At 43.9% G+C, this 22,219-nt stretch overlaps 2 protein-coding genes across 3 annotated transcripts in view; one reads left to right on the top strand and one right to left on the bottom strand.

The window, feature by feature from the left end:
• LOC149437931 (chymotrypsin-C-like) overlaps positions 1-22,219 on the top strand; it is a 47,284-nt gene that overhangs the window by 15,977 nt on the left and 9,088 nt on the right. The window contains exon 8 of one of the 2 annotated variants that reach the window (XM_089660425.1): positions 1,329-1,474. The exons of the other annotated variant lie outside the window; for it this stretch is intronic. Within the exon in view, the coding sequence (XP_089516551.1) occupies positions 1,329-1,346 (18 nt within the window). The 3' untranslated portion in view covers positions 1,347-1,474. Of the gene's footprint in view, positions 1-1,328; positions 1,475-22,219 lie in introns of those variants that run through there. 2 annotated transcript variants of the gene reach the window in all.
• On the bottom strand, positions 7,847-20,139 carry LOC149437932 (uncharacterized). The gene is made up of 4 exons (XM_089660423.1): positions 20,035-20,139; positions 18,763-18,823; positions 10,328-10,360; positions 7,847-8,096 (listed from the first exon to the last, which is right to left on the bottom strand). Exons 1-4 carry the CDS (start codon positions 20,137-20,139, stop codon positions 7,888-7,890), a joined length of 408 nt encoding a protein of 135 aa, XP_089516549.1. The 3' UTR covers positions 7,847-7,887.

Below are 22,219 nucleotides of genomic sequence, written 5' to 3'. Positions count from 1 at the left end.
TGCCTCATCATTGGTGTCAGTGGGAGGAATAGTGCCCCATCATTAGTATCAGTGGGAGGAATAGTGCCCCATCATTGGTATCAGTGGGAGGAATAGTGCCCCGTCATTGGTATCAGTGGGAGGAATAGTGCCCCGTCATTGGTGTCAGTGGGAGGAATAGTGCCTCATCATTGGTGTCAGTGGGAGGAATAGTGCCCCATCATTAGTATCAGTGGGAGGAATAGTGCCCCATCATTGGTGTCAGTGGGAGGAATAGTGCCCCATCATTGGTATCAGTGGGAGGAATAGTGCCCCATCATTGGTATCAGTGGGAGGAATAGTGCCCCATCATTGGTGTCAGTGGGAGGAATAGTGTCCCATTGTTGGTATCAGTGGAAGGAATAGTGCCCCATCATTGGTGTCAGTGGGAGGAATAGTGTCCCATCATTGGTATCAGTGGGGGGAATAGTGCCCCATCATTGGTGTCAGTGGGAGGAATAATGTCCCATTGTTGGTATCAGTGGGAGGAATAGTGCCCCATCGTTGGTGTCAGTGGGAGGAATAGTGTCCCATCATTGGTGTCAGTGGGAGGAATAATGTCCCATTGTTGGTATCAGTGGGAAGAATAGTGCCTCATCATTGGTGTCAGTGGGAGGAATAGTGCCCCATCATTGGTATCAGTGGGAGGAATAGTGCCCCATCATTGGTATCAGTGAGACGAATAGAGGATTTGTACCAGGACGGGGGTGTTTAGGGGGTTTGTGCGAGAAAACGTAACATGGTGGGAAGGGGATTTGTGCTAGAGGGGGAAATTTTTTTTGTGGAGGGGGGTTTTGCTGGTAAGGATGATGGGGGAGGGGGAGGGTATTTACGCCAGGAGGGGAAATTTTGTGGGGTGAGCAATTTGTGCTAGGATGGTGGATTGGTGGAGGGAAATTTTTCCTGGGGGGGGGATTTAAAATAGGGGGAAGAGGATTAATGCTAGGAAGGGGAATTTTTTTGGGCAGAGGGGGGTGAATTTGTACAGGGAGGAGGGGGAATTTATGCATGTGGGTAAGCATGCAGATTGGGTGATTTTTGTGTGATATAATGCTCATACATCATGTGTGTGGGGGGGGGGGGAACGACGCAATTTGATACGGTCGCCCAGGGCTCTAGATGACCTTGTCCCGGCACTGAGCGTCAGGAATAAAAAAAGTTCATGTTTATTGAGAGAGTTTATTACAAGACATGGGAAATGATGAGAAGGAAGAAGCGTGATGACAAATGATGGAGAACACGGGATTGTGTCCTGTATGTACATGTATGTGTGACATGACGTGTTTCTGACATATTTTCTCTTCTTGCAGAAAATGGCCAACAACTAAAAGTCGTCTCCCACGGACAGACCGCACAGAGTGGACAGACCGCACAGACCGCAGCACACTCCATCTACTCCTTTATTATCTAGACGAGTCTTTGAATTTATGATCCAATAAAGATAAGTGAAGGAACAGATCCGCCTCGTCTCTGAATCCTGTATCTTGATTTTTGCTTCCATTGGTTGGGTTGTCCTGTAAAGGTGCTGCCATCCAAGGCAGCCAATCACATCTCGCTTCCCTGAGGTCAGATCACAGAAAGATCATTTCTGATTGGTTGCCAGTCCTTCTTTTAAGAAGAATTCCAGGTGTGGTATAGTCAGGGTCGGTGCTAGACTATTTCACACCCCCGGGCAAGACCAGCTACTTACACCCCCCACTAAAAAAAAAACAAAAAAAAACTTCACCTGTAGTTCTACTTCACCCCTCCTAGCACACATCTTTCCCCTCAAATTGTACACCCTACCACATATGCTCTCCCCTCAAATCCCCCCTCCAACCACAAATCCTTTATCCCCACTCAAATCCCCCCTCCTAGCCAGGGGCGTATCTACCACGGAGCAAACAAAGCGTTTGCCTAGGGCGGCAAATTTTAGGGGGGCGGCAACGCCCCCCGGAAGAAGGGACCTTTTGAGCAGCGGTGGACAGAGCCATGCAGGGCCGCCATTGGTACTCTTGCAGTGGCCCGGGCAGCAGGAGGATCGATCTAAGGAGGGCTGTTGCAGAGCGACGCTCCTGTACCTCTCCCTCCAGCAGCTGACGAGCCAGGACCAGAGGACAGCCGGGAGCAGGAAGAGCCCGGAGGAGGTGAGCTGTGCTGTGGTCTGCGGGATCTCCTTGCCTCCCTCCCTACACTGACAGATCGTATGGGGCTGCACACACCTCCTCCACCCCCCCCCTTCTTGCTGCACGGAGATCAGCAGCCCTTGGTGCAGGTGTGTGGATCTGAGAAATGAAGAGAAGGAAGAGAGAGGGGTGGAGAGAGAGAGAGAATGAAAGAATGAGAGAGAGAGAATGAGAGAGAGAAGAAGAGACAGAGGAAGAGAGAGAAAAACATGAAAGAATGAGAGAAAGAATGAGAGAGAGAAGGAGAGAGAATAAAGGAATGAGAGAGAGAATATGTGAAAGAGAATGAGAGGGAGAAGAAGAGAGGGAATGAAAGAGAGAGAGAGAAGAGAATGAAAGAATGAGAGAGAGAGAATGAGAGAGAGAAGAAAAGACAGAGGAAGAGAGAGAAAAACATGAAAGAATGAAAGAAAGAAGGAGAGAGAATAAAGGAATGAGAGAGAGAATATGTGAAAGAGAATGAGAGGGAGAAGAAGAGAATGAAAGAACGAGAGAGAGGAAGAGAGAGAGAAACATGAAAGAATGAGAGAGAGAATGAAAGAATGAGAGAGAGGAGAGAGGATAAAGGAGTTAGAGAGAGAATATGTGAAAGAGAATGAGAGGGAGAAGAAGATAATGAGAGAGAGAGAGAGAGAAAGAGAGAGAAGAGAGAGGAAGAGAGAGATAAACATGAAAGAATGAGAGAGAGAGAGAGAGAGAGAAGAGAATGAAAGAATGAGAGAGAGAGAAGGAGAGAGAATAAAGGAATGAGAGAGATAATATGTGAAAGAGAATGAGAGGGAGAATGAAAGAATGAGAGAGAGAGAGAGAATGAGAGAGAGGAAGAGCGAGAAAAACATGAAAGAATGAGAGAGAGAATGAAAGAAGGAGAGAGAATAAAGGAGTGAAAGAGAGAATATGTGAAAGAGAATCAGAGGGAGAAGAAGAGAAGGAAAGAATGAGATAGAGAGAATGAGAGAGAGGAAGAGAGAGAAAACATGAAAGAATGAGAGAGAGAAGGAGAGAGAATAAAGGAGTGAGAGAGAGAATATGTGAAAGAGAATGAGAGGGAATGAAAGAGAGAGAGAGAGAGAGAGAGAGAAGAAGAGAATGAAAGAATGAGAGAGAGAAGAAGAGAGAGGAAGAGAGAGAAAAACATGAAAGAATGAGAGAGAGAAGAAGAGAGAGACAGAGAGAGAATAAAGGAATGAGAGAGAGAATATGTGAAAGAGAATGAGAGGGAGAAGAAGAGAGAGGGAATGAAAGAGAGAGAGAGAAGAGAGAGAGAGAATGAGAGAGAGGGAATGAAAGAGAGAGAGAGAATGAGAGAGAAGAAGAGAGAGGAAGAGAGAGAATAAAGGAATGAGAGAGAGAATATGTGAAAGAGAATGAGAGGGAGAAGAAGAAGAGAATGAAAGAATGAGAGAAAAAGAATGAGATAGAGAAGGAGAGACAGAGGAAGAGAAAGAAAAACATGAAAGAATGAGAGAGAGAAGGAGGGAGAATAAAGGAATGAGAGAGAGAATATGTGAAAGAAAATGAGAGGGAGAAGAAGAGAGAGGGAATGAAACAATGAGAGAGAGAGAATATAAATCAATGTGTGAAAGTCCAATATATATATATTTTTATATTTTATATATATATATATATTGGACTTTCACACATTGATTTATAGACATTTATTTGCACTCTTATGTTTGATTTATCCCGTATCATTTTTGGAGTTAGAGTTGCTGTTGTATTAGTTGAGGTGCTTTTCTAAAAACCAGCTTGTTTCACGGTTTTATATATTTGTCACACGAGTGATTTATATATTGGATTTTCACATATTGATTTATAGACATTTACAGTCGGGTCCATAAATATTGGGACATGGACACAATTCTAACATTTTTGGCTCTATACACCACCACAATGGATTTGAAATGAAACGAACAAGATGTGCTTTAGCTGCAGACTGTCAGCTTTAATTTGAGGGTATTTACATCCAAATCAGGTGAACGGTGTAGGAGTTACAACAGTTTGCATATGTGCCTCCTACTTGTTAAGGGACCAAAAGTAATGGGACAGAATAATCATAAATCAAACTTTCACTTTTTAATATTTGGTTGCAAATCCTTTGCAGTCAATGACAGTCTGAAGTGTGGAACGCATAGACATCACCAGACGCTGGGTGTCATCCCTGGTGATGCTCTGCCAGGCCTCTACTGCAACTGTCTTCAGTTCCTGCTTGTTCTTGGGGCATTTTCCCTTCAGTTTTGTCTTCAGCAAGTGAAATGCTCAATCGGATTCAGGTCAGGTGATGGACTTGGCCATTGCAGAACATTCCACTTCTTTGGCTGCTTTTGCAGTCTGCTTTGGGTCATTGTCCATCTGCACTGTGAAGCGTCCAATGAGTTGTGAAGCATTTGGCTGAATATGAGCCGATAATATTCCCGAAACACTTCAGAATTCATCCGGCTGCTTCTGTCAGCAGTCACATCATCAATAAATACAAGAGAAGCAGTTCCATTGGCAGCCATACATGCCCACGTGTCAGGGCAGGAACACTGGAATGGGCAGGCAGGCCTATGGTACGGTCACGCTGCGACTGACGACAGCCACTACCCACAGACCAGAGTCCCTCAGGGCGCGGAGTCTAAGCCCCAGGCTACCCTTCACCAGGGCCCCTGATGGTGGGGATGGACTTGACGCAGCCTGAGACCAGGTCGCGGCCCCCGAGTGACCCCAGCTGCGATAACGACTGCCGCCAATGGCGTACAGCTGGTGGGAGCTAGATGGGAACACGAGTAGAGTAGTCAGACAAGCCGGGTCAATAACAACGGAGCAGACAGTACTAGACGGTAGGCAAAGAATACTCAGGTCACGGGCCGGGTTCAGCAACGGGAGGTCAGATAAAGGGTTAACGCAGAGAGTAGTCTTGTCCAAGCCGAGTCGGTTACCAGGAGAGCAATGGGAACAACACAAGAGCTTGCAACAGGGCAACATACAGGACACAAGTGCAGCGCACACTTGCGGACAGGAGGTTTAAATGTGCTCAACCACACCCTTCTGAGGAGGAGCCGCAGAAGCCTGAAGGCATAAAGGTTCCCACCATGCTTTGCAGAAATCCAAGATGGATGCCAGCTCATGGAGATGCACAAGCTCTGAACAAAGGTAGGAACTTGACACCACGCCATGACACTACCACCACCATGCTTCACTGATGAGGTGGTATGCTTAGGATCATGAGCAGTTCCTTTCCTTCTCCATACTCTTCTCTTCCCATCACTCTGGTACAAGTTGATGTCGGTCTCATCTGTCCATAGGATGTTGTTCCAGAACTGTGAAGGCTTTTTTAGATGTCGTTTGGCAAACTCTAATCTGGCCTTCCTGTTTTTGAGGCTCACCAATGGTTTCCATCTTGTGGTGAACCCTCTGTATTCACTCTGGTGAAGTCTTCTCTTGATTGGTGACTTTGACACACATACACCTACCTCCCGGAGAGTGTTCTTGATCTGGCCAACTGTTGTGAAGGGTGTTTTCTTCACCAGGGAAAGAATTCTTCGCTCATCCACCACAGTTGTTTTCCGTGGTCTTCCGGGTCTTTTGGTGTTGCTGAGCTCACCGGTGCGTTCCGTCTTTTTAAGAATGTTCCAAACAGTTGTTTTGGCCACGCCTAATGTTTTTTCTATCTCTCTGATGGGTTTGTTTTGTTTTTTCAGCCTAATGATGGCTTCACTGATAGTGACAGCTCTTTGGATCTCATCTTGAGAGTTGACAGCAACAGATTCCAAATGCAAATAGCACACTTGAAATGAACTCTGGACCTTATATCTGCTCATTGTAATTGGGATAATGAGGGAATAACACACACCTGGCCATGGAACAGCTGAGAAGCCAATTGTCCCATTACTTTTGGTCCCTTAACAAGTGGGCGGCACATATTCAAACTGTTGTAATTCCTACACCGTTCACCTGATTTGTATGTAAATACCCTCAAATTAAAGCTGACAGTCTGCAGTTAAAGCACATCTTGTTTGTTTCATTTCAAATCCATTGTGGTGTATAGAGCCAAAAATGTTAGGATTGTGTCCATGTCCCAATATTTATGGACCTGATTGTATATGTTTTTAGCGCACTCTTATGTTTGATTTGATATTTATATTTGTACACATTTTTACTGGAGGTTTTAGAGGTTTCCCTCTTTATGCTGGCAGCTATTCATCCACACTACCATTAACCCGGCGCTCGTGTGTTTTTACTTGTGGAATTCCTCAATGATCTCTGCTGCAGGTCGGTCACACTCGCAGGCCTGTGATTGGACGACGAAAGGAGAAGCAGCAAGACTGATGAGCTCCACGTCCAGCACTTTGCTCTCCGTGGTCTTTTTTAGCACTGCCGATTGGCCGATTGTACTGCTTCGCAGGTGCAGGCGGTGCGCGCCGCACCAGGTGACACCTACCACACGGGGTGACACCAGACCCGCTCCACAAAAAGGTAAGTTATAAAGAAAGCCGACAATTCCTGCAGGATCGTTCGGATCTGAGGATTTTGGAGCATAATGGATCGGATCCATCCTGTGGGCATCGTCGGCTTTCTTTACAACTTATCTTTTCGTGGAGCGGGTCCGGTGTCACCCCCGTATAGGTTGCAAGCCGATGATCCCCGCAGGATGGATCGGATCTGGGCAGGGGCGGACTGACTATTTGGAAACGAGCACTGTCCGAGGGCCCGGGGTCAGTAGGGGGCCCCATGAGATGCCCCTGGTACCTTTTTCATAGGCTTTTTTGAGTTTGGGCAAGGACACAGGGGCCCCATGATCCCCTATTGCCCAGGGGCCCCATGAGTTGTCAGTCCGCCCCTGATCTGTGGATTGGGGAGCATAAAGGACTCCAATCCTTTATGCTCAATCCGCAGATCCGATCCATCCTGCGGGGATCGTCGGAGGGGGTGTCAGCAAGTGTTATCGCACCGGGTGACACCAACCCTAGGGACGCCCCTGTTGCTTCTCCATCTCCCGGTCTGAGCTCTGCTGTACAGGGACTGCAGCCGGGAGGGACTGCAGCCGGGGTGGACTGACCATTCCTGCACTCGGGCACTGCCGAGGGCCCAGGGTCAGTAGGGGGGCCCCATGAGATGCCCCTAGTACCTTTCATAGGCTGTTTTGGGTGTGGTTTGAGTGTGGGCGAGGACACGGGCCCCATGATCCCCTTTTGCCCGGGGGCCCCATGAGTTGTCAGTCCGCCCCTGATCTGTGGATTGGGGAGCATAATGGATCGGACTCCAATCCATTATGCTCAATCTGTAGATCCGAACCATCCTGCGGGGATCATCGGAGGGGGTGTCACCAAGTGTTATCGCACCGGGTGACACCAACCCTAGGGACGCCCCTGTTGCTTCTCCATCTCCCGGTCTGAGCTCTGCTGTACAGGGACTGCAGCAGGGGCGGACTGACCATTCAGGCACTGCCCAAGGGCCCAGGGTCAGTAGGGGGCCCCATGAGATGCCCCTGGTACCTTTCATAGGCTTTTTTGGGTGTGGTTTGAATGTGGGTGAGGACACAGGGGCCCCATGATCCCCTATTGCCCAGGGGGCCCCTCGAGTTGTTAGCCCACCCCTGGACTGCAGTATAATTAAAGTACCGCAGTATCATTTTTTTTTTTTTTTACTATTTCAGCACAAAGAAATTCAAACACCGCAGATTTGAGATGAACATTCTTTATAACAGGACTTTTTTTTCCCATCAGTCACAATGTCTCAGTATCTTACATTCCTCAAGTGAAATGCATCTTAAATATTTGTTAGAATAAAAGATATACCCCTTGGCACAAAAACAGAGTTTCTTTGCTATCTTAGGACATTTCATTTCTAGAGGAGGCAGTTCTGCGATGCAGTAAGGAGGGCAGATTTCGCCCATTTTTGCAACGCTGTTTGGCATTACACACGGAGGAGCTGAAAAAAGAAGATAAATACAAACGTGATTCATGGGGAACGATATCCGGCATAATTTTAATAGCCTACATCCCTGGTGTCTGACCTGCGGCCCTTTGGTACGCTCTGTGCAGCCCTCGGGGCCCCTGCAGACACCAGTCTGTGTTCCCCCTATTGCTTTGTTACAGTAGTCTGCAGTCTCTGGTCATCTCCTGTACTATGTCTGTAGTCTCTGACCAGAGGCGGACTGACCATTTGCAAACTCTGGCACGGCCCGGGGTCAGTAGGGGGCCCCATGAGATGCCCCTGGTACCTTTTTCATAGGCTTTTTTGAGTTTGGGCAAGGACACAGGGGCCCCATGATCCCCTATTGCCCGGGGGCCCCATGAGCTGTCAGTCCACCCCTGTCTATAGTATGTACTATGTCCGCAGTCACTGACCATCTCCTGTACCATGTCTGCAGTCTCTGACCATCTCCTGTATTATGTCCGCAGTCTCTGACCATCTCCTGTACCATGTCTGCAGTCTCTGACCATCTCCTGTATTATGTCTGCAGTCTCCGACCATCTCCTGTATTATGTCCGCAGTCTCTGACCATCTCCTGTACTATGTCTGCAGTCTCTGACCATCTCCTGTATTATGTCTGCAGTCTCCGACCATCTCCTGTATTATGTCTGCAGTCTCTGGTCATATCCTGTACTATGTCCGCAGTCTCTGGTCATCTCCTGTACTGTGTCTGCAGTCTCTGGTCATCTCCTGTACTATGTCTGCAGTCTCTGACCATCTCCTGTACTATGTCTGCAGTCTCTGACCATCTCCTGTACTATGTCTGCAGTCTCTAACCATCTCCTGTATCATGTCTGCAGTCTCTGACCATCTCCTGTATCATGTCTGCAGTCTCTGACCATCTCCTGTACTATGTCCGCAGTCTCCGACCATCTCCTGTAGCATGTCCGCAGACTCTGACCATCTCCTGTACTATGTCTGCAGTCTCTGACCATCCCCTGTACTGTGTCTGCAGTCTCTGACCATCCCCTGTACTGTGTCTGCAGTCTCTGACCATCTCCTGTACTGTGTCTGCAGTCTCTGACCATCTCCTGTACTATGTCTGCAGTCTTTGACCATCTCCTGTACTATGTCCGCAGTCTCTGACCATCTCCTGTACTATGTCCGCAGTCTCTGACCATCTCCTGTACTATGTCTGCAGTCTCTGACCATCTCCTGGATAATGTCTGCAGTCTCTGACCATCTCCTGTACTATGTCTGCAGTCTCTGACCATCTCCTGGATAATGTCTGCCGTCTCTGACCATCTCCTGTACTATGTCCGCAGTCTCTGGTCATCTCCTGTACTGTGTCCGCAGTCTCTGACCATCTCCTGTATCATGTCTGCAGTCTCTGGTCATCTCCTGTATAATGTCTACAGTCTCTGACCATCTCCTGTATCATCCCCATAGTCTTTGACTACATCCTGTTGTATTTCTGCTGTTTCTGATAACAAATATTCACAAAATTGCTGTGCCCCTTATGAGGGGTTCTCACCATCCCTGTGGCTGAGTTCCCATGTCTGTACACCCGCTGTGCCCATTATGAGAGGTTCCCACCATCCCTGTGCTGAGTTCCCGGCTCTGTACACCCGCTGTGCCCATTATGAGAGGTTCCCACCATCCATGTGCTGAGTTCCCAGCTCTGTACACCCGCTGTACCCCTTATGAGGGGTTCTCACCATCCCTGTGCTGAGTTCCTGGCTCTGTACACCCGCTGTGCCCATTATGAGGGGTTCCCACCATCCCTGTGCTGAATTCCCGGCTCTGTACACCCGCTGTGCCCATTATGAGGGGTTTCCACCATCCCTGTGCCGAGTTCCCAGCTCTGTACACCCGCTGTGCCCATTATGAGGGGTTCCCACCATCCCTGTGCTGAGTTCCCAGCTCTGTAAACCCGCTGAGCCCATTATGAGGGGTTCCCACCATCCCTGTGCTGAGTTCCCGGGTCTGTACGCCCGCTGGTTCCATTATGAGGGGTTCCCACCATCCCTGTGCCGAGTTCCCGGGTCTGTACACCCGCTGAGCCCATTATGAGGGGTTCCCACCATCCCTGTGCCGAGTCCCCGGGTCTGTACGCTCGCTGTGCCCTTTATGAGGGGTTCCCACCATCCCTGTGCCGAGTCCCCGGGTCTGTACGCCCGCTGTGCCCATTATGAGGAAAGCAAAATCTAAATCATACTAAACTTCAGCATTCACACTTTACTTACGTGGTGGCTGGGGGTTTACTTGGCATTCAAAGCCTTGGGAAATAAAAACAGATTTATTACACATTTCAGTTATACAATATTATCAGTTTCTTTCGCTTTCTGTGGGGAAATCTGAAAACGTGAGGATGAGAAGTAATTCTGAACATACAAAAAAGGACGAAAGATAAAACAATGAGTCCAACAGTAAACTAATAGTATATATTATGGACACAATGTAGCCACTAAAAGAGGTTCCCAATCTGTATGGTAGAATCTGCATCATTCCTCCCATACATAATGGTGAGATTCCCTCTCTGCGAGTTCAGTAATAGGCGAGAGCTGTGACACTAAACTGATTCCTGTGATGCACACAATGATAATTGTTTGCATACAAGGGAGAGGTGCAGCGCTAGCTATATGAATATACTAATATATCTGATAAGCATACATATAAATCAATAAAAAGTGCTATTAAAGTGCAGAATGGTGACTAAATGATGAATTCAGTCCATAACGTGCTCAGAATCCAAGAGAGTCCTTTAAGAGCTCCAATCCCTGGATTCGTGGATGAGGTGAATAAAGGTAAAATTGCGCACTCACCAAATGCGCAATTCAAATGCGCATTCAAAGCTGATATTCCGAGGTCACCATATGGATCTGGTCAGATCTGGTCACAGAAAGCCCTCCGCCACCTGGTAGTGTACTCCACACTTAGAGGAAAAGGCCGCTCTGCAGATGTAAAGGACTCCCAACAGAGCCCAAAGAACAAAGGAGGCCAAATAGTGTGATACCAGATAGGTAAGGGGTATTTATTCCCAAAAACACACAGTAATATACAGGCAGAGGCAGGAAGGATACTGACCCATACAGTGGATATGTAATGGATGGCCGCCGGGGCCCTCGTGGCGCCGGTCGGCGTGACGTCACACTGCTTGTAGCCGCTCCCTGACGCGTTTCGTGCGAAGGCACGTAGTCATAGGGGGTTAGCTTACAGCAGTGGACGTCAGTGTAAGCCCTAAATAGGGAAAGTGGCGCATGCGCTGTAATCGCGCGCCATTTTCCCGTCAACACATGTCTCCGTATAGGGCGCCATTTTCATGTAGCCCGCCAAACAGCGCATGCGCGAGCGCTGTCAGCACGGTATAGACAGCATAACAATGATCACCAGGGAAAGGTGTGTAGCCCAGCAACCAGTGCACGGAGACAATCAGTAGCAGTCTCATGGGCAATTGAAAACACCATCCAGACCAGGTTACTAATTGGTCATCAGATGGACATCTTACCCAAAGCCTTATATATAAATATAAGTATAAATGAACAATATGCCCACAAATTAATCCGCATGTTGATCAATATGTTAATCAGCAATACGAAAAACATTTTTAAAACATTTTTTACAAGATTAACAACTTCATATCATGCAATAGCCGATATGTGGTTTATCTTTTGCAATGTCCGTGTAAGAAACAGTACGTAGGTCGTACTACCAGGCGACTTAGGGACCGACTGCGGGAACACGTTAACAATGTGAAAAAAGGTTATAAAGAGGTTATAAAGAGCACTCGTTGTCAATGCACTATAGGACTCATCACAACAGAGACCCATCTTCCTTGACATTTGTAGGGATAGATGTAGTGCAAAACCATTGGAGGGGAACGAATAGAAAAAAAGCGGTTTCTCAGATGGAAACGAAATGGATTTACCAAATTGACTGTATGCGTCCCAAAGGACTTAACATAGACATGGACATTAATTGCTTCATTGACAACAGTTAATTCCTTATTGTCTCTCATCCCTTTCGGTTTTATGGTTTGGGTCATAGTGTAATCATTTTTACACATTTTTATATATTTTTACATTTTTTTATATATTAATTGTATATGAAGGGATATGTTCCTCTACATAAGTATATATCTATACGTGGTTTTAATTTGTTTTGATTGTGTGATTTTATATGTGTATTGCATTATATACTCATTATGTCATATATTTCTGTTTTTTGGTATTTTGAATGAGGGTTTATTAAAGAGTGTGGCATTAGCGGTGACCACCAGGTATAACCTCATTTTAAACTTGACCATTTGACATTTTAAAAATGTTTTAAAAATGTTTTTCGTATTGCTGATTAACATATTGATCAACATGCGGATTAATTTGTGGGCATATTGTTCATTTATACTTATATTTATATATAAGGCTTTGGGTAAGATGTCCATCTGATGACCAATTAGTAACCTGGTCTGGATGGTGTTTTCAATTGCCCATGAGACTGCTACTGATTGTCTCCATGCACTGGTTGCTGGGCTACACACCTTTCCCTGGTGATCATTGTTATGCTGTCTATACCGTGCTGACAGCGCTCGCGCATGCGCTGTTTGGCGGGCTACATGAAAATGGCGCCCTATACGGAGACATGTGTTGACGGGAAAATGGCGCGCGATTACAGCGCATGCGCCACTTTCCCTATTTAGGGCTTACACTGACGTCCACTGCTGTAAGCTAACCCCCTATGACTACGTGCCTTCGCACGAAACGCGTCAGGGAGCGGCTACAAGCAGTGTGACGTCACGCCGACCGGCGCCACGAGGGCCCCGGCGGCCATCCATTACATATCCACTGTATGGGTCAGTATCCTTCCTGCCTCTGCCTGTATATTACTGTGTGTTTTTGGGAATAAATACCCCTTACCTATCTGGTATCACACTATTTGGCCTCCTTTGTTCTTTGGGCTCTGTTGGGAGTCCTTTACATCTGCAGAGCGGCCTTTTCCTCTAAGTGTGGAGTACACTACCAGGTGGCGGAGGGCTTTCTGTGACCAGATCTGACCAGATCCATATGGTGACCTCGGAATATCAGCTTTGAATGCGCATTTGAATTGCGCATTTGGTGAGTGCGCAATTTTACCTTTATTCACCTCATCCACGAATCCAGGGATTGGAGCTCTTAAAGGACTCTCTTGGATTCTGAGCACGTTATGGACTGAATTCATCATTTAGTCACCATTCTGCACTTTAATAGCACTTTTTATTGATTTATATGTATGCTTATCAGATATATTAGTATATTCATATAGCTAGCGCTGCACCTCTCCCTTGTATGCATTTTATTGAGAAGGTTCATATGGTACCTCTTTGGTGTTCAGCTGCTGTTTTCTTCTTTTATTTTGGGATTTTATATTAGCTGTTTTTAAGCGCTCACTTATTTTGAAAATTACTGTTGACCTTTACCTATTTGAAGTTGAGCTGCTACTCTGCAATTTTGCATAATGACCGATATTTTTGAGATTAGGTCTATGAGACCGATGATATCAGATGATGTATTTACCATTAATGAGGATACAGATGACATTAAGGGATTATTTATACAGTTACGTAACATGACCTCAGCTGAGGTCAGAACGCTTTGGGACATTTCTTTTCTTGATAGATATGTGAAAGAACATATGGTTCCCCGCTCATTGAGATGGGATATTCCCCCAGAGACAGGAGATGTTAATAGTACGTCTGAATGGTTTCAGTATTTCAACTCTGCTGGGTTGGATTTATTGAAATTTCTCATTTTACGTAAAAGAAAGAAACTAGGTTATCTGGATGGTGAAATTAATAACATACGTGATAAACTCACCCCATTTAAAGAGAAAGATGACTATAGAACAGAATCAGATAACCTTAAAGCTTTTTTAGAACATATTGAAAAAGAACAACGAATTAAGAAACGCAGGAAATATATACGTGACCATAAAGACTATGCGGAGAATAGAGTATTCAAGTGGCAAACGATTAATGAAGAGACTGTCACAGTCTCTCCCACACCCATGGAGGTCACTTCATATGTATCCAAACCATCTAAGAAAAAGAATGGTTGGAAAGGTCCCGCCCAATACCATTCTATGAAATCTAATCAAACTCAATTACCTATGAGAAACAACATTCAGATATCTAATCGTTTTGAACCATTGCAATCTATGCCCGATGAGAATGTAGGGTCTAGGAATTGTGAATGGTATCCAGACCAAGGTTATAGAATTAATCAATTCATAAAACCTGCTCACTACCACAATAAGAAGCATAATAATGGACATAACAACAATAAAAGGAATGTTCATCATAATCCCCCTGTAAACAACTACAATTCTTCTGCAAACTATTATGGTACACCATCAAGAGATGGTAATTGGAGGCCATCCGGTCCCAGAATATATGGTGAAAACCAAGGAGGGTATCAATACCAATATCAATATAATTTACCAAATGGTTCTAGAGGGTATAATGAACAACAGGGGGGATACCAGCATGACCCACCATTTGGTACTAATGTTTATTTCCCGCCTCCATCTAACAACCCTAGACATCAGGGTGATAACTCTAACTCTAAATCAACCCCGGTGCATTTTTTAGGGGAGGGGAATACGCGCAAGAGAAGCGCTCGAACAGAGGACAAAAGGGAGGCAAAAGGGTCAATAAACCCAAAAAAGAGAAAAACGTAAAAGGAAAGGGTATTTTTAATCTCAGTGGAAAAGAACTTACACCCCTAGAAATGGGTCTATTAGACAAAGGATTAAAATTTGCCCCACATAAGAAACTTGATAAGTTCCATACATTCATTGATGTACATAGATTTATTAGGTCATTATCATTGAAAAGGTATTTTTCCCAGAATCCTATTATTAGGAATGCACCTAGTACTAATACTCATTCCAATTTGCGTAATGCATCCCTGTACAACCCCCCTCCACAGGCTCTTAGCCACGTAAATGTGTTCAAGGAGACAGTTCTTAAAGATTTGGCTGATGTTAAAACTAAGAACCACAATAATAATCGGGAGGTTTCTATAGCGATTGACTCTCTCCTTGACCGTAAGGATTTAGTCATACGCCCCGCCGATAAAGGAGGAGGTGTTGTAATAATGGATAAAGATAAATATACCAGGGAAGTGCAGAACATCCTTAGCGACACTGAGACATATTGTGTTTTGTCAAAAAACCCTTTAAATATGTATAAAAAATCTCTCAAGAATATCATTACCAAAGGATACCAGGATAAAATAATTAATAAAAAAGAGAGAGAGTTTTTATGTCCCTCTGCCCCCAAACTACCAGTTATGTATATCCTTCCGAAAGTGCATAAGGACCCACTGAATCCTCCTGGCAGACCCATCATTAGTGGGATTGGATCCTTGGGCTCCAGAGCTGGGCAATACATTGACTGCTTCCTGCAACCTTTGGTACGGACTACGCCTTCCTATCTTAGGGACACGAAGCAGGTCTTACAAGAAATCAGGAGCCTTTCATTGGATGGTGATACATTTTTAGTAACGGCAGACGTTACATCATTGTATACCAGTATAGATCACTCCCACGGTATGGAAGCAGTTGAATTTTACCTGAAAGAATCTGAGCTGTCTATTTTGCATCAAACTTTTATCCTTACTCTTTTAGATTTCACTATGACTACAAACTATTTTTGGTTTGATGGTATTTTTTATCTTCAAAAAAGGGGCGTAGCTATGGGAGCAAAGTTCGCTCCCAGCCTGGCCAACCTATTCATGGCCAGGTGGGAGGAAGATGTCATTTATGCCAGGGATTGGCCTGAGCTCGTTTTTTATAAACGATATATAGATGACATCTTGCTCATATGGAGAGGAGAAGAACAAGCACTTGTGAACTTCTTTGGGACTCTCAATAATAATATGCTCAATATCAGACTTACCTATGAACACAGTAAGACTAGCATTAATTTTCTAGACCTAACATTAATTAACTCCAATGGGGCTGTTGCGACCTCTTCCTTTTTTAAGGAGACGGATCGCAACAGCTACATTCCCACTAGCAGTTGCCACCACCCATTGTGGCTTTCTAATGTACCTAAAGGTCAGTTTCTCAGAATTCGGAGAAACTGTACCTCAGTGGACACCTACCACACACAGGCCTCTATTTTACGTAATAGATTTATTGAAAAAGGATACGAGCTATCTCATCTTACTCGTATTATGCAAGAGGTGGCAAATATAGATAGGGAGTCATTATTGACTGATAATCCCACTTGTAAACCTTCCAAGATTTGTCCTTTTGTGACTACATTTTCTGCTCAGTTCAAAACTATCACGAGAATAATTAACCAAAATTGGAAAATTCTTAAAGCGGATCCAGTTTTGGCGAGGATCTTGCCAGACAAGCCGGAGATTATATTCAGAAGGGCACAACCTTTGAGAAATACTATAGCCCCTAATATTGTAAATCCCCCTACTAAGACTACGTTCTTTAACAATATGGTCGGCTTTTTCCCGTGCAATAATTGTATCATATGCACATGTAATGGACATAGGAAAAAGAGGATTGATGATTTTACATCTACTAGTACTGGGAAGAACTACAAGATTAACAACTTCATATCATGCAATAGCCGATATGTGGTTTATCTTTTGCAATGTCCGTGTAAGAAACAGTACGTAGGTCGTACTACCAGGCGACTTAGGGACCGACTGCGGGAACACGTTAACAATGTGAAAAAAGGTTATAAAGAGCACTCGTTGTCAATGCACTATAGGACTCATCACAACAGAGACCCATCTTCCTTGACATTTGTAGGGATAGATGTAGTGCAAAACCATTGGAGGGGAACGAATAGAAAAAAAGCGGTTTCTCAGATGGAAACGAAATGGATTTACCAAATTGACTGTATGCGTCCCAAAGGACTTAACATAGACATGGACATTAATTGCTTCATTGACAACAGTTAATTCCTTATTGTCTCTCATCCCTTTCGGTTTTATGGTTTGGGTCATAGTGTAATCATTTTTACACATTTTTATATATTTTTACATTTTTTTATATATTAATTGTATATGAAGGGATATGTTCCTCTACATAAGTATATATCTATACGTGGTTTTAATTTGTTTTGATTGTGTGATTTTATATGTGTATTGCATTATATACTCATTATGTCATATATTTCTGTTTTTTGGTATTTTGAATGAGGGTTTATTAAAGAGTGTGGCATTAGCGGTGACCACCAGGTATAACCTCATTTTAAACTTGACCATTTGACATTTTAAAAATGTTTTAAAAATGTTTTTCGTATTGCTGATTAACATATTGATCAACATGCGGATTAATTTGTGGGCATATTGTTCATTTATACTTATATTTATATATAAGGCTTTGGGTAAGATGTCCATCTGATGACCAATTAGTAACCTGGTCTGGATGGTGTTTTCAATTGCCCATGAGACTGCTACTGATTGTCTCCATGCACTGGTTGCTGGGCTACACACCTTTCCCTGGTGATCATTGTTATGCTGTCTATACCGTGCTGACAGCGCTCGCGCATGCGCTGTTTGGCGGGCTACATGAAAATGGCGCCCTATACGGAGACATGTGTTGACGGGAAAATGGCGCGCGATTACAGCGCATGCGCCACTTTCCCTATTTAGGGCTTACACTGACGTCCACTGCTGTAAGCTAACCCCCTATGACTACGTGCCTTCGCACGAAACGCGTCAGGGAGCGGCTACAAGCAGTGTGACGTCACGCCGACCGGCGCCACGAGGGCCCCGGCGGCCATCCATTACATATCCACTGTATGGGTCAGTATCCTTCCTGCCTCTGCCTGTATATTACTGTGTGTTTTTGGGAATAAATACCCCTTACCTATCTGGTATCACACTATTTGGCCTCCTTTGTTCTTTGGGCTCTGTTGGGAGTCCTTTACATCTGCAGAGCGGCCTTTTCCTCTAAGTGTGGAGTACACTACCAGGTGGCGGAGGGCTTTCTGTGACCAGATCTGACCAGATCCATATGGTGACCTCGGAATATCAGCTTTGAATGCGCATTTGAATTGCGCATTTGGTGAGTGCGCAATTTTACCTTTATTCACCTCATCCACGAATCCAGGGATTGGAGCTCTTAAAGGACTCTCTTGGATTCTGAGCACGTTATGGACTGAATTCATCATTTAGTCACCATTCTGCACTTTAATAGCACTTTTTATTGATTTATGTGTATGCTTATCAGATATATTAGTATATTCATATAGCTAGCGCTGCACCTCTCCCTTGTATGCATTTTATTGAGAAGGTTCATATGGTACCTCTTTGGTGTTCAGCTGCTGTTTTCTTCTTTTATTTTGGGATTTTATATTAGCTGTTTTTAAGCGCTCACTTATTTTGAAAATTAATGATAATTGTTTCATTCAAGCTGAACCCGGGGCAGATATTTGTTTTTATATTCATTTATTTCAGGTACTTGTCTATATAGAAGTCAGCCCACCAGTCTGGCTGTACTGTATGGCAGGGGTGGGGGGAAGGGAACGGACTAACAAACCCTCTGGATGGGAAAACAATTGATGGAAATACAGACTAACTTTATATTTACATGTTTTTCCCGGAGTTCAGATGTAATAATTATATACAGTATACCGAGTATATATATATATATCTGTATACAAGGAGATCACCTTCTATGAAGAAGAAGAACAGAAGCAGAGCAGCTGTGAGCAACTTCATAGTGACTGATATCTGCAAAACAGAAGAACAATTATTCCATTATTCATCTCTGGAGTGCGGAACAAACATTAACCTGAAGATCAGATAATCACATCTGTCGTGTCCGTCCGTCTGTCTGTCATCTATCTATCTATCTATCTATCTATCTATCTATCTATCTATCTATCTATTATCTATCTATCTATCTATTATCTATCTATTATCTATCTATTATCTATCTATTATCTATCTATCTATCTATCTATCTATCTATCTATCTATCTATCTATTATCTATCTATTATCTATCTATTATCTATCTATCTATCTATCTATCTATCTATCTATCTATCTATCTATCTATTATCTATCTATCTATCTATCTATCTATTATCTATCTATTATCTATCTATTATCTATCTATTATCTATCTATTATCTATCTATCTATCTATCTATCTATTATCTATCTATCTATCTATCTATCTATCTATTATCTATCTATCTATCTATCTATCTATCTATCTATCTATCTATCTATCTATTATCTATCTATCTATTATCTATCTATCTATCTATCTATCTATCTATCTATCTATCTATTATCTATCTATCTATCTATCTATCTATTATCTATCTATCTATCTATCTATTATCTATCTATCTATCTATCTATCTATCTATCTATTATCTATCTATCTATCTATCTATTATCTATCTATCTATTATCTATCTATCTATCTATCTATTATCTATCTATCTATCTATTATCTATCTATCTATTATCTATCTATCTATCTATCTATCTATCTATTATCTATCTATCTATCTATCTATTATCTATCTATCTATCTATCTATCTATTATCTATCTATCTATCTATCTATTATCTATCTATTATCTATTATCTATCTATTATCTATCTATTATCTATCTATCTATCTATTATCTATCTATCTATCTATCTATCTATCTATCTATCTATCTATTATCTATCTATCTATCTATCTATCTATCTATCTATCTATCTATCTATCTATCTATCTATTCAGCATCTATAGATAGATAGATAGATAGATAATAGATAGATAATAGATAGATAGATAGATAGATAGATAGATAGATAGAATACTTTTAGTGAACCAGTAGTTGCAGTAGTTTGCAAGCTGTACTTTGCCTGACAATAGAGCTGATTGTGGATTATGGATGTATATCCGATCAGAAGAGGAAACAAGAATGCACTTACCTGTATAGAGTCACTGCTGATAGATCTGGATTGGTGGAATGTCCTGCAGTTTTCCTTTATATACAGAATATCAGGGACATAATGCACCTCCCATTGTTTAATCATGCCACATCATCAACAATTCAATGTTATTTACAAATCTCTATTGCTTACTCACTCTTTTTTTGGTACAAACATATCGCTCTCCCTCACCTCTCTGATTTATATACATTTACATATACTGTATAAAGGATTCCCAGAGTGTGATGGGTTATACTCTGGTAGAAGCTGGTTACCTTAAAGTGGTTATAAAGGCTGAAGTTTTCTATAACTTAATGCAGTTTATACATTAATGTAAGAAGCCTTCTGAATGCTGCCCCCCCCCCCCTTATATTTACCTGAGCCCGCTCTTGATCACTCACCCTCATGTCGCTCTCTCTCATAACTCTCTCTTGTTGCTCTCAGGAGCTCAGTGACTCCAAGCGTGGTCCCGTGATAGGTGGCCACCTGGGCAATAAGTCCATCCGTGACATTTCCTGGCTACTAAATATTCCACGCTCAACTGTTAGTGGGATTATAACAAAGTGGAAGCAACTGGGAACAACAGCCACTCAGCCACCAAGTGGTAGGCCACGTCACATGACAGGGCGGGGTCAGCGCATGCTGAAGCGCACAGTGCACAGAAGTCACCAACTGTCTGCAGAGTCAATAGCTAAAGACCTCCAAACTTGGTGTGGCCTTCAGATGAGCCCAACAACAGTGTGTAGAATTTCATGGAATGGGTTTCCATGGCCGGGCAGCTGCATCCAAGCCTTCCATCACCAAGTGCAATGCAAAGCGTCGGATGCCGTGGCGTAAAGCACGCCGCCACTGGACTCTAGAGCAGTGGAGACGTTTTCTCTGGAGTGACCAATCATGCTTCTCTATCTGGCAATCTGATGGACGTGTCTGGTTTGGTGGTTGCCAGGAGAACGGAACTTGCCTGACTGCATTGTGCCAAGTGTAAAGTTTGGTGGAGGGGGGATTATGGTGTGGGGTTGTTTTTCAAGGGTTGGGCTTGGCCCCCTAGTTCCAGTGAAGGGAGCGCTTATGGCAACATTTTGGGCAATTTCATGCTCCCAACTTTGTGGGAAGAGTTTGGGGATGGCCCCTTCCTGTTTCAACATGACTGCACACCAGTACACAAAGCAAGGTCCATAAAGACATGGAGGAGCCAGTTTGGGGTGGAGGAACTTGACTGTCCTGCACAGAGTCCTGACCTCAACCCCGTAGAACACCTTTGGGATGAATTAGAGCGGAGACTGAGAGCCAGGCCTCCTCCCCCGACATCAGTGCCTGACCTGACAAATGTGCTTCTGGAAGAACGGTCCAACCTTCCCATAGACACCCTCCTAAACCTTGTGGACGGCCTTCCCAGAAGAGTTGAAGCTGTTATAGGTGCAAAGGGCGGGGCCAACTCAATATTGAACCCTACGGACTAAGACTGGGGGGCCATTAAAGGTCATGTGTGTGGAAAGGGCGGAGCCAACTCAATATTGAACCCTACGGACTAAGACTGGGGGGCCATTAAAGTTCATGTGCGTGGAAAGGGTGGGGCCAACTCAATACTGAACCCTACGGACTAAGACTGGGGGGCCATTAAAGGTCATGTGTGTGGAAAGGGCGGGGCCAACTCAATATTGAACCCTACGGACTAAGAGTGGGGGGCCATTAAAGTTCATGTGTGTGGAAAGGGCGGGGCCAACTCAATATTGAACCCTACAGACTAAGACTGGGGGCCATTAAAGGTCATGTGTGTGGAAAGGGCGGGGCCAACTCAATATTGAACCCTACAGACTAAGACTGGGGGCCATTAAAGGTCATGTGCGTGGGAAGGCCGATGGCCCAATACTTTTGGCAGTATGGTATATATATAAAGGATTCCCATAGTATGGTGGGATAGCTAAACAGGCAGCAGAAAAAACAGACAGCAGAAACTGCGTGCTTTAAAATGTCTTTGTCTCATTGAAACTTCTGACTGAGCTTTCTGATAAAGGAGTCAGTGGGATGACTCAATTCACCTCTATTTGTAAATTTAACCTTGAGTTATTGAGTTCTATAAACATCAATATTTTTACATCGAAGAAAAAAAAGGGGCACCTGGAAAACCTGAACCGAGGCCTAAAACTTGACATAATTGCTCAATATACAGTATCTTATATACCCA

This window comes from Staurois parvus, unplaced genomic scaffold, assembly GCF_062004578.1.
Source record: "Staurois parvus isolate SC_StPar_1 unplaced genomic scaffold, SC_StPar_1.0 ptg001242l, whole genome shotgun sequence".
Taxonomy (NCBI): domain Eukaryota; kingdom Metazoa; phylum Chordata; class Amphibia; order Anura; family Ranidae; genus Staurois; species Staurois parvus.
This window is presented reverse-complemented; position numbering and strand designations above follow the sequence as displayed.

Coding starts and splice junctions, on each gene's coding strand:
- LOC149437932 (XM_089660423.1), bottom strand. CDS start 20,139: ATGATTAAACAATGGGAGGTGCATTATGTCCCTGATATTCTGTATATA. Junction 18,824..20,034: donor TCAGCAGTGACTCTATACAG/GTAAGTGCATTC, acceptor TCTGTTTTGCAG/ATATCAGTCACTATGAAGTT. Junction 8,097..10,327: donor AGTAAACCCCCAGCCACCAC/GTAAGTAAAGTG, acceptor TTCTTTTTTCAG/CTCCTCCGTGTGTAATGCCA.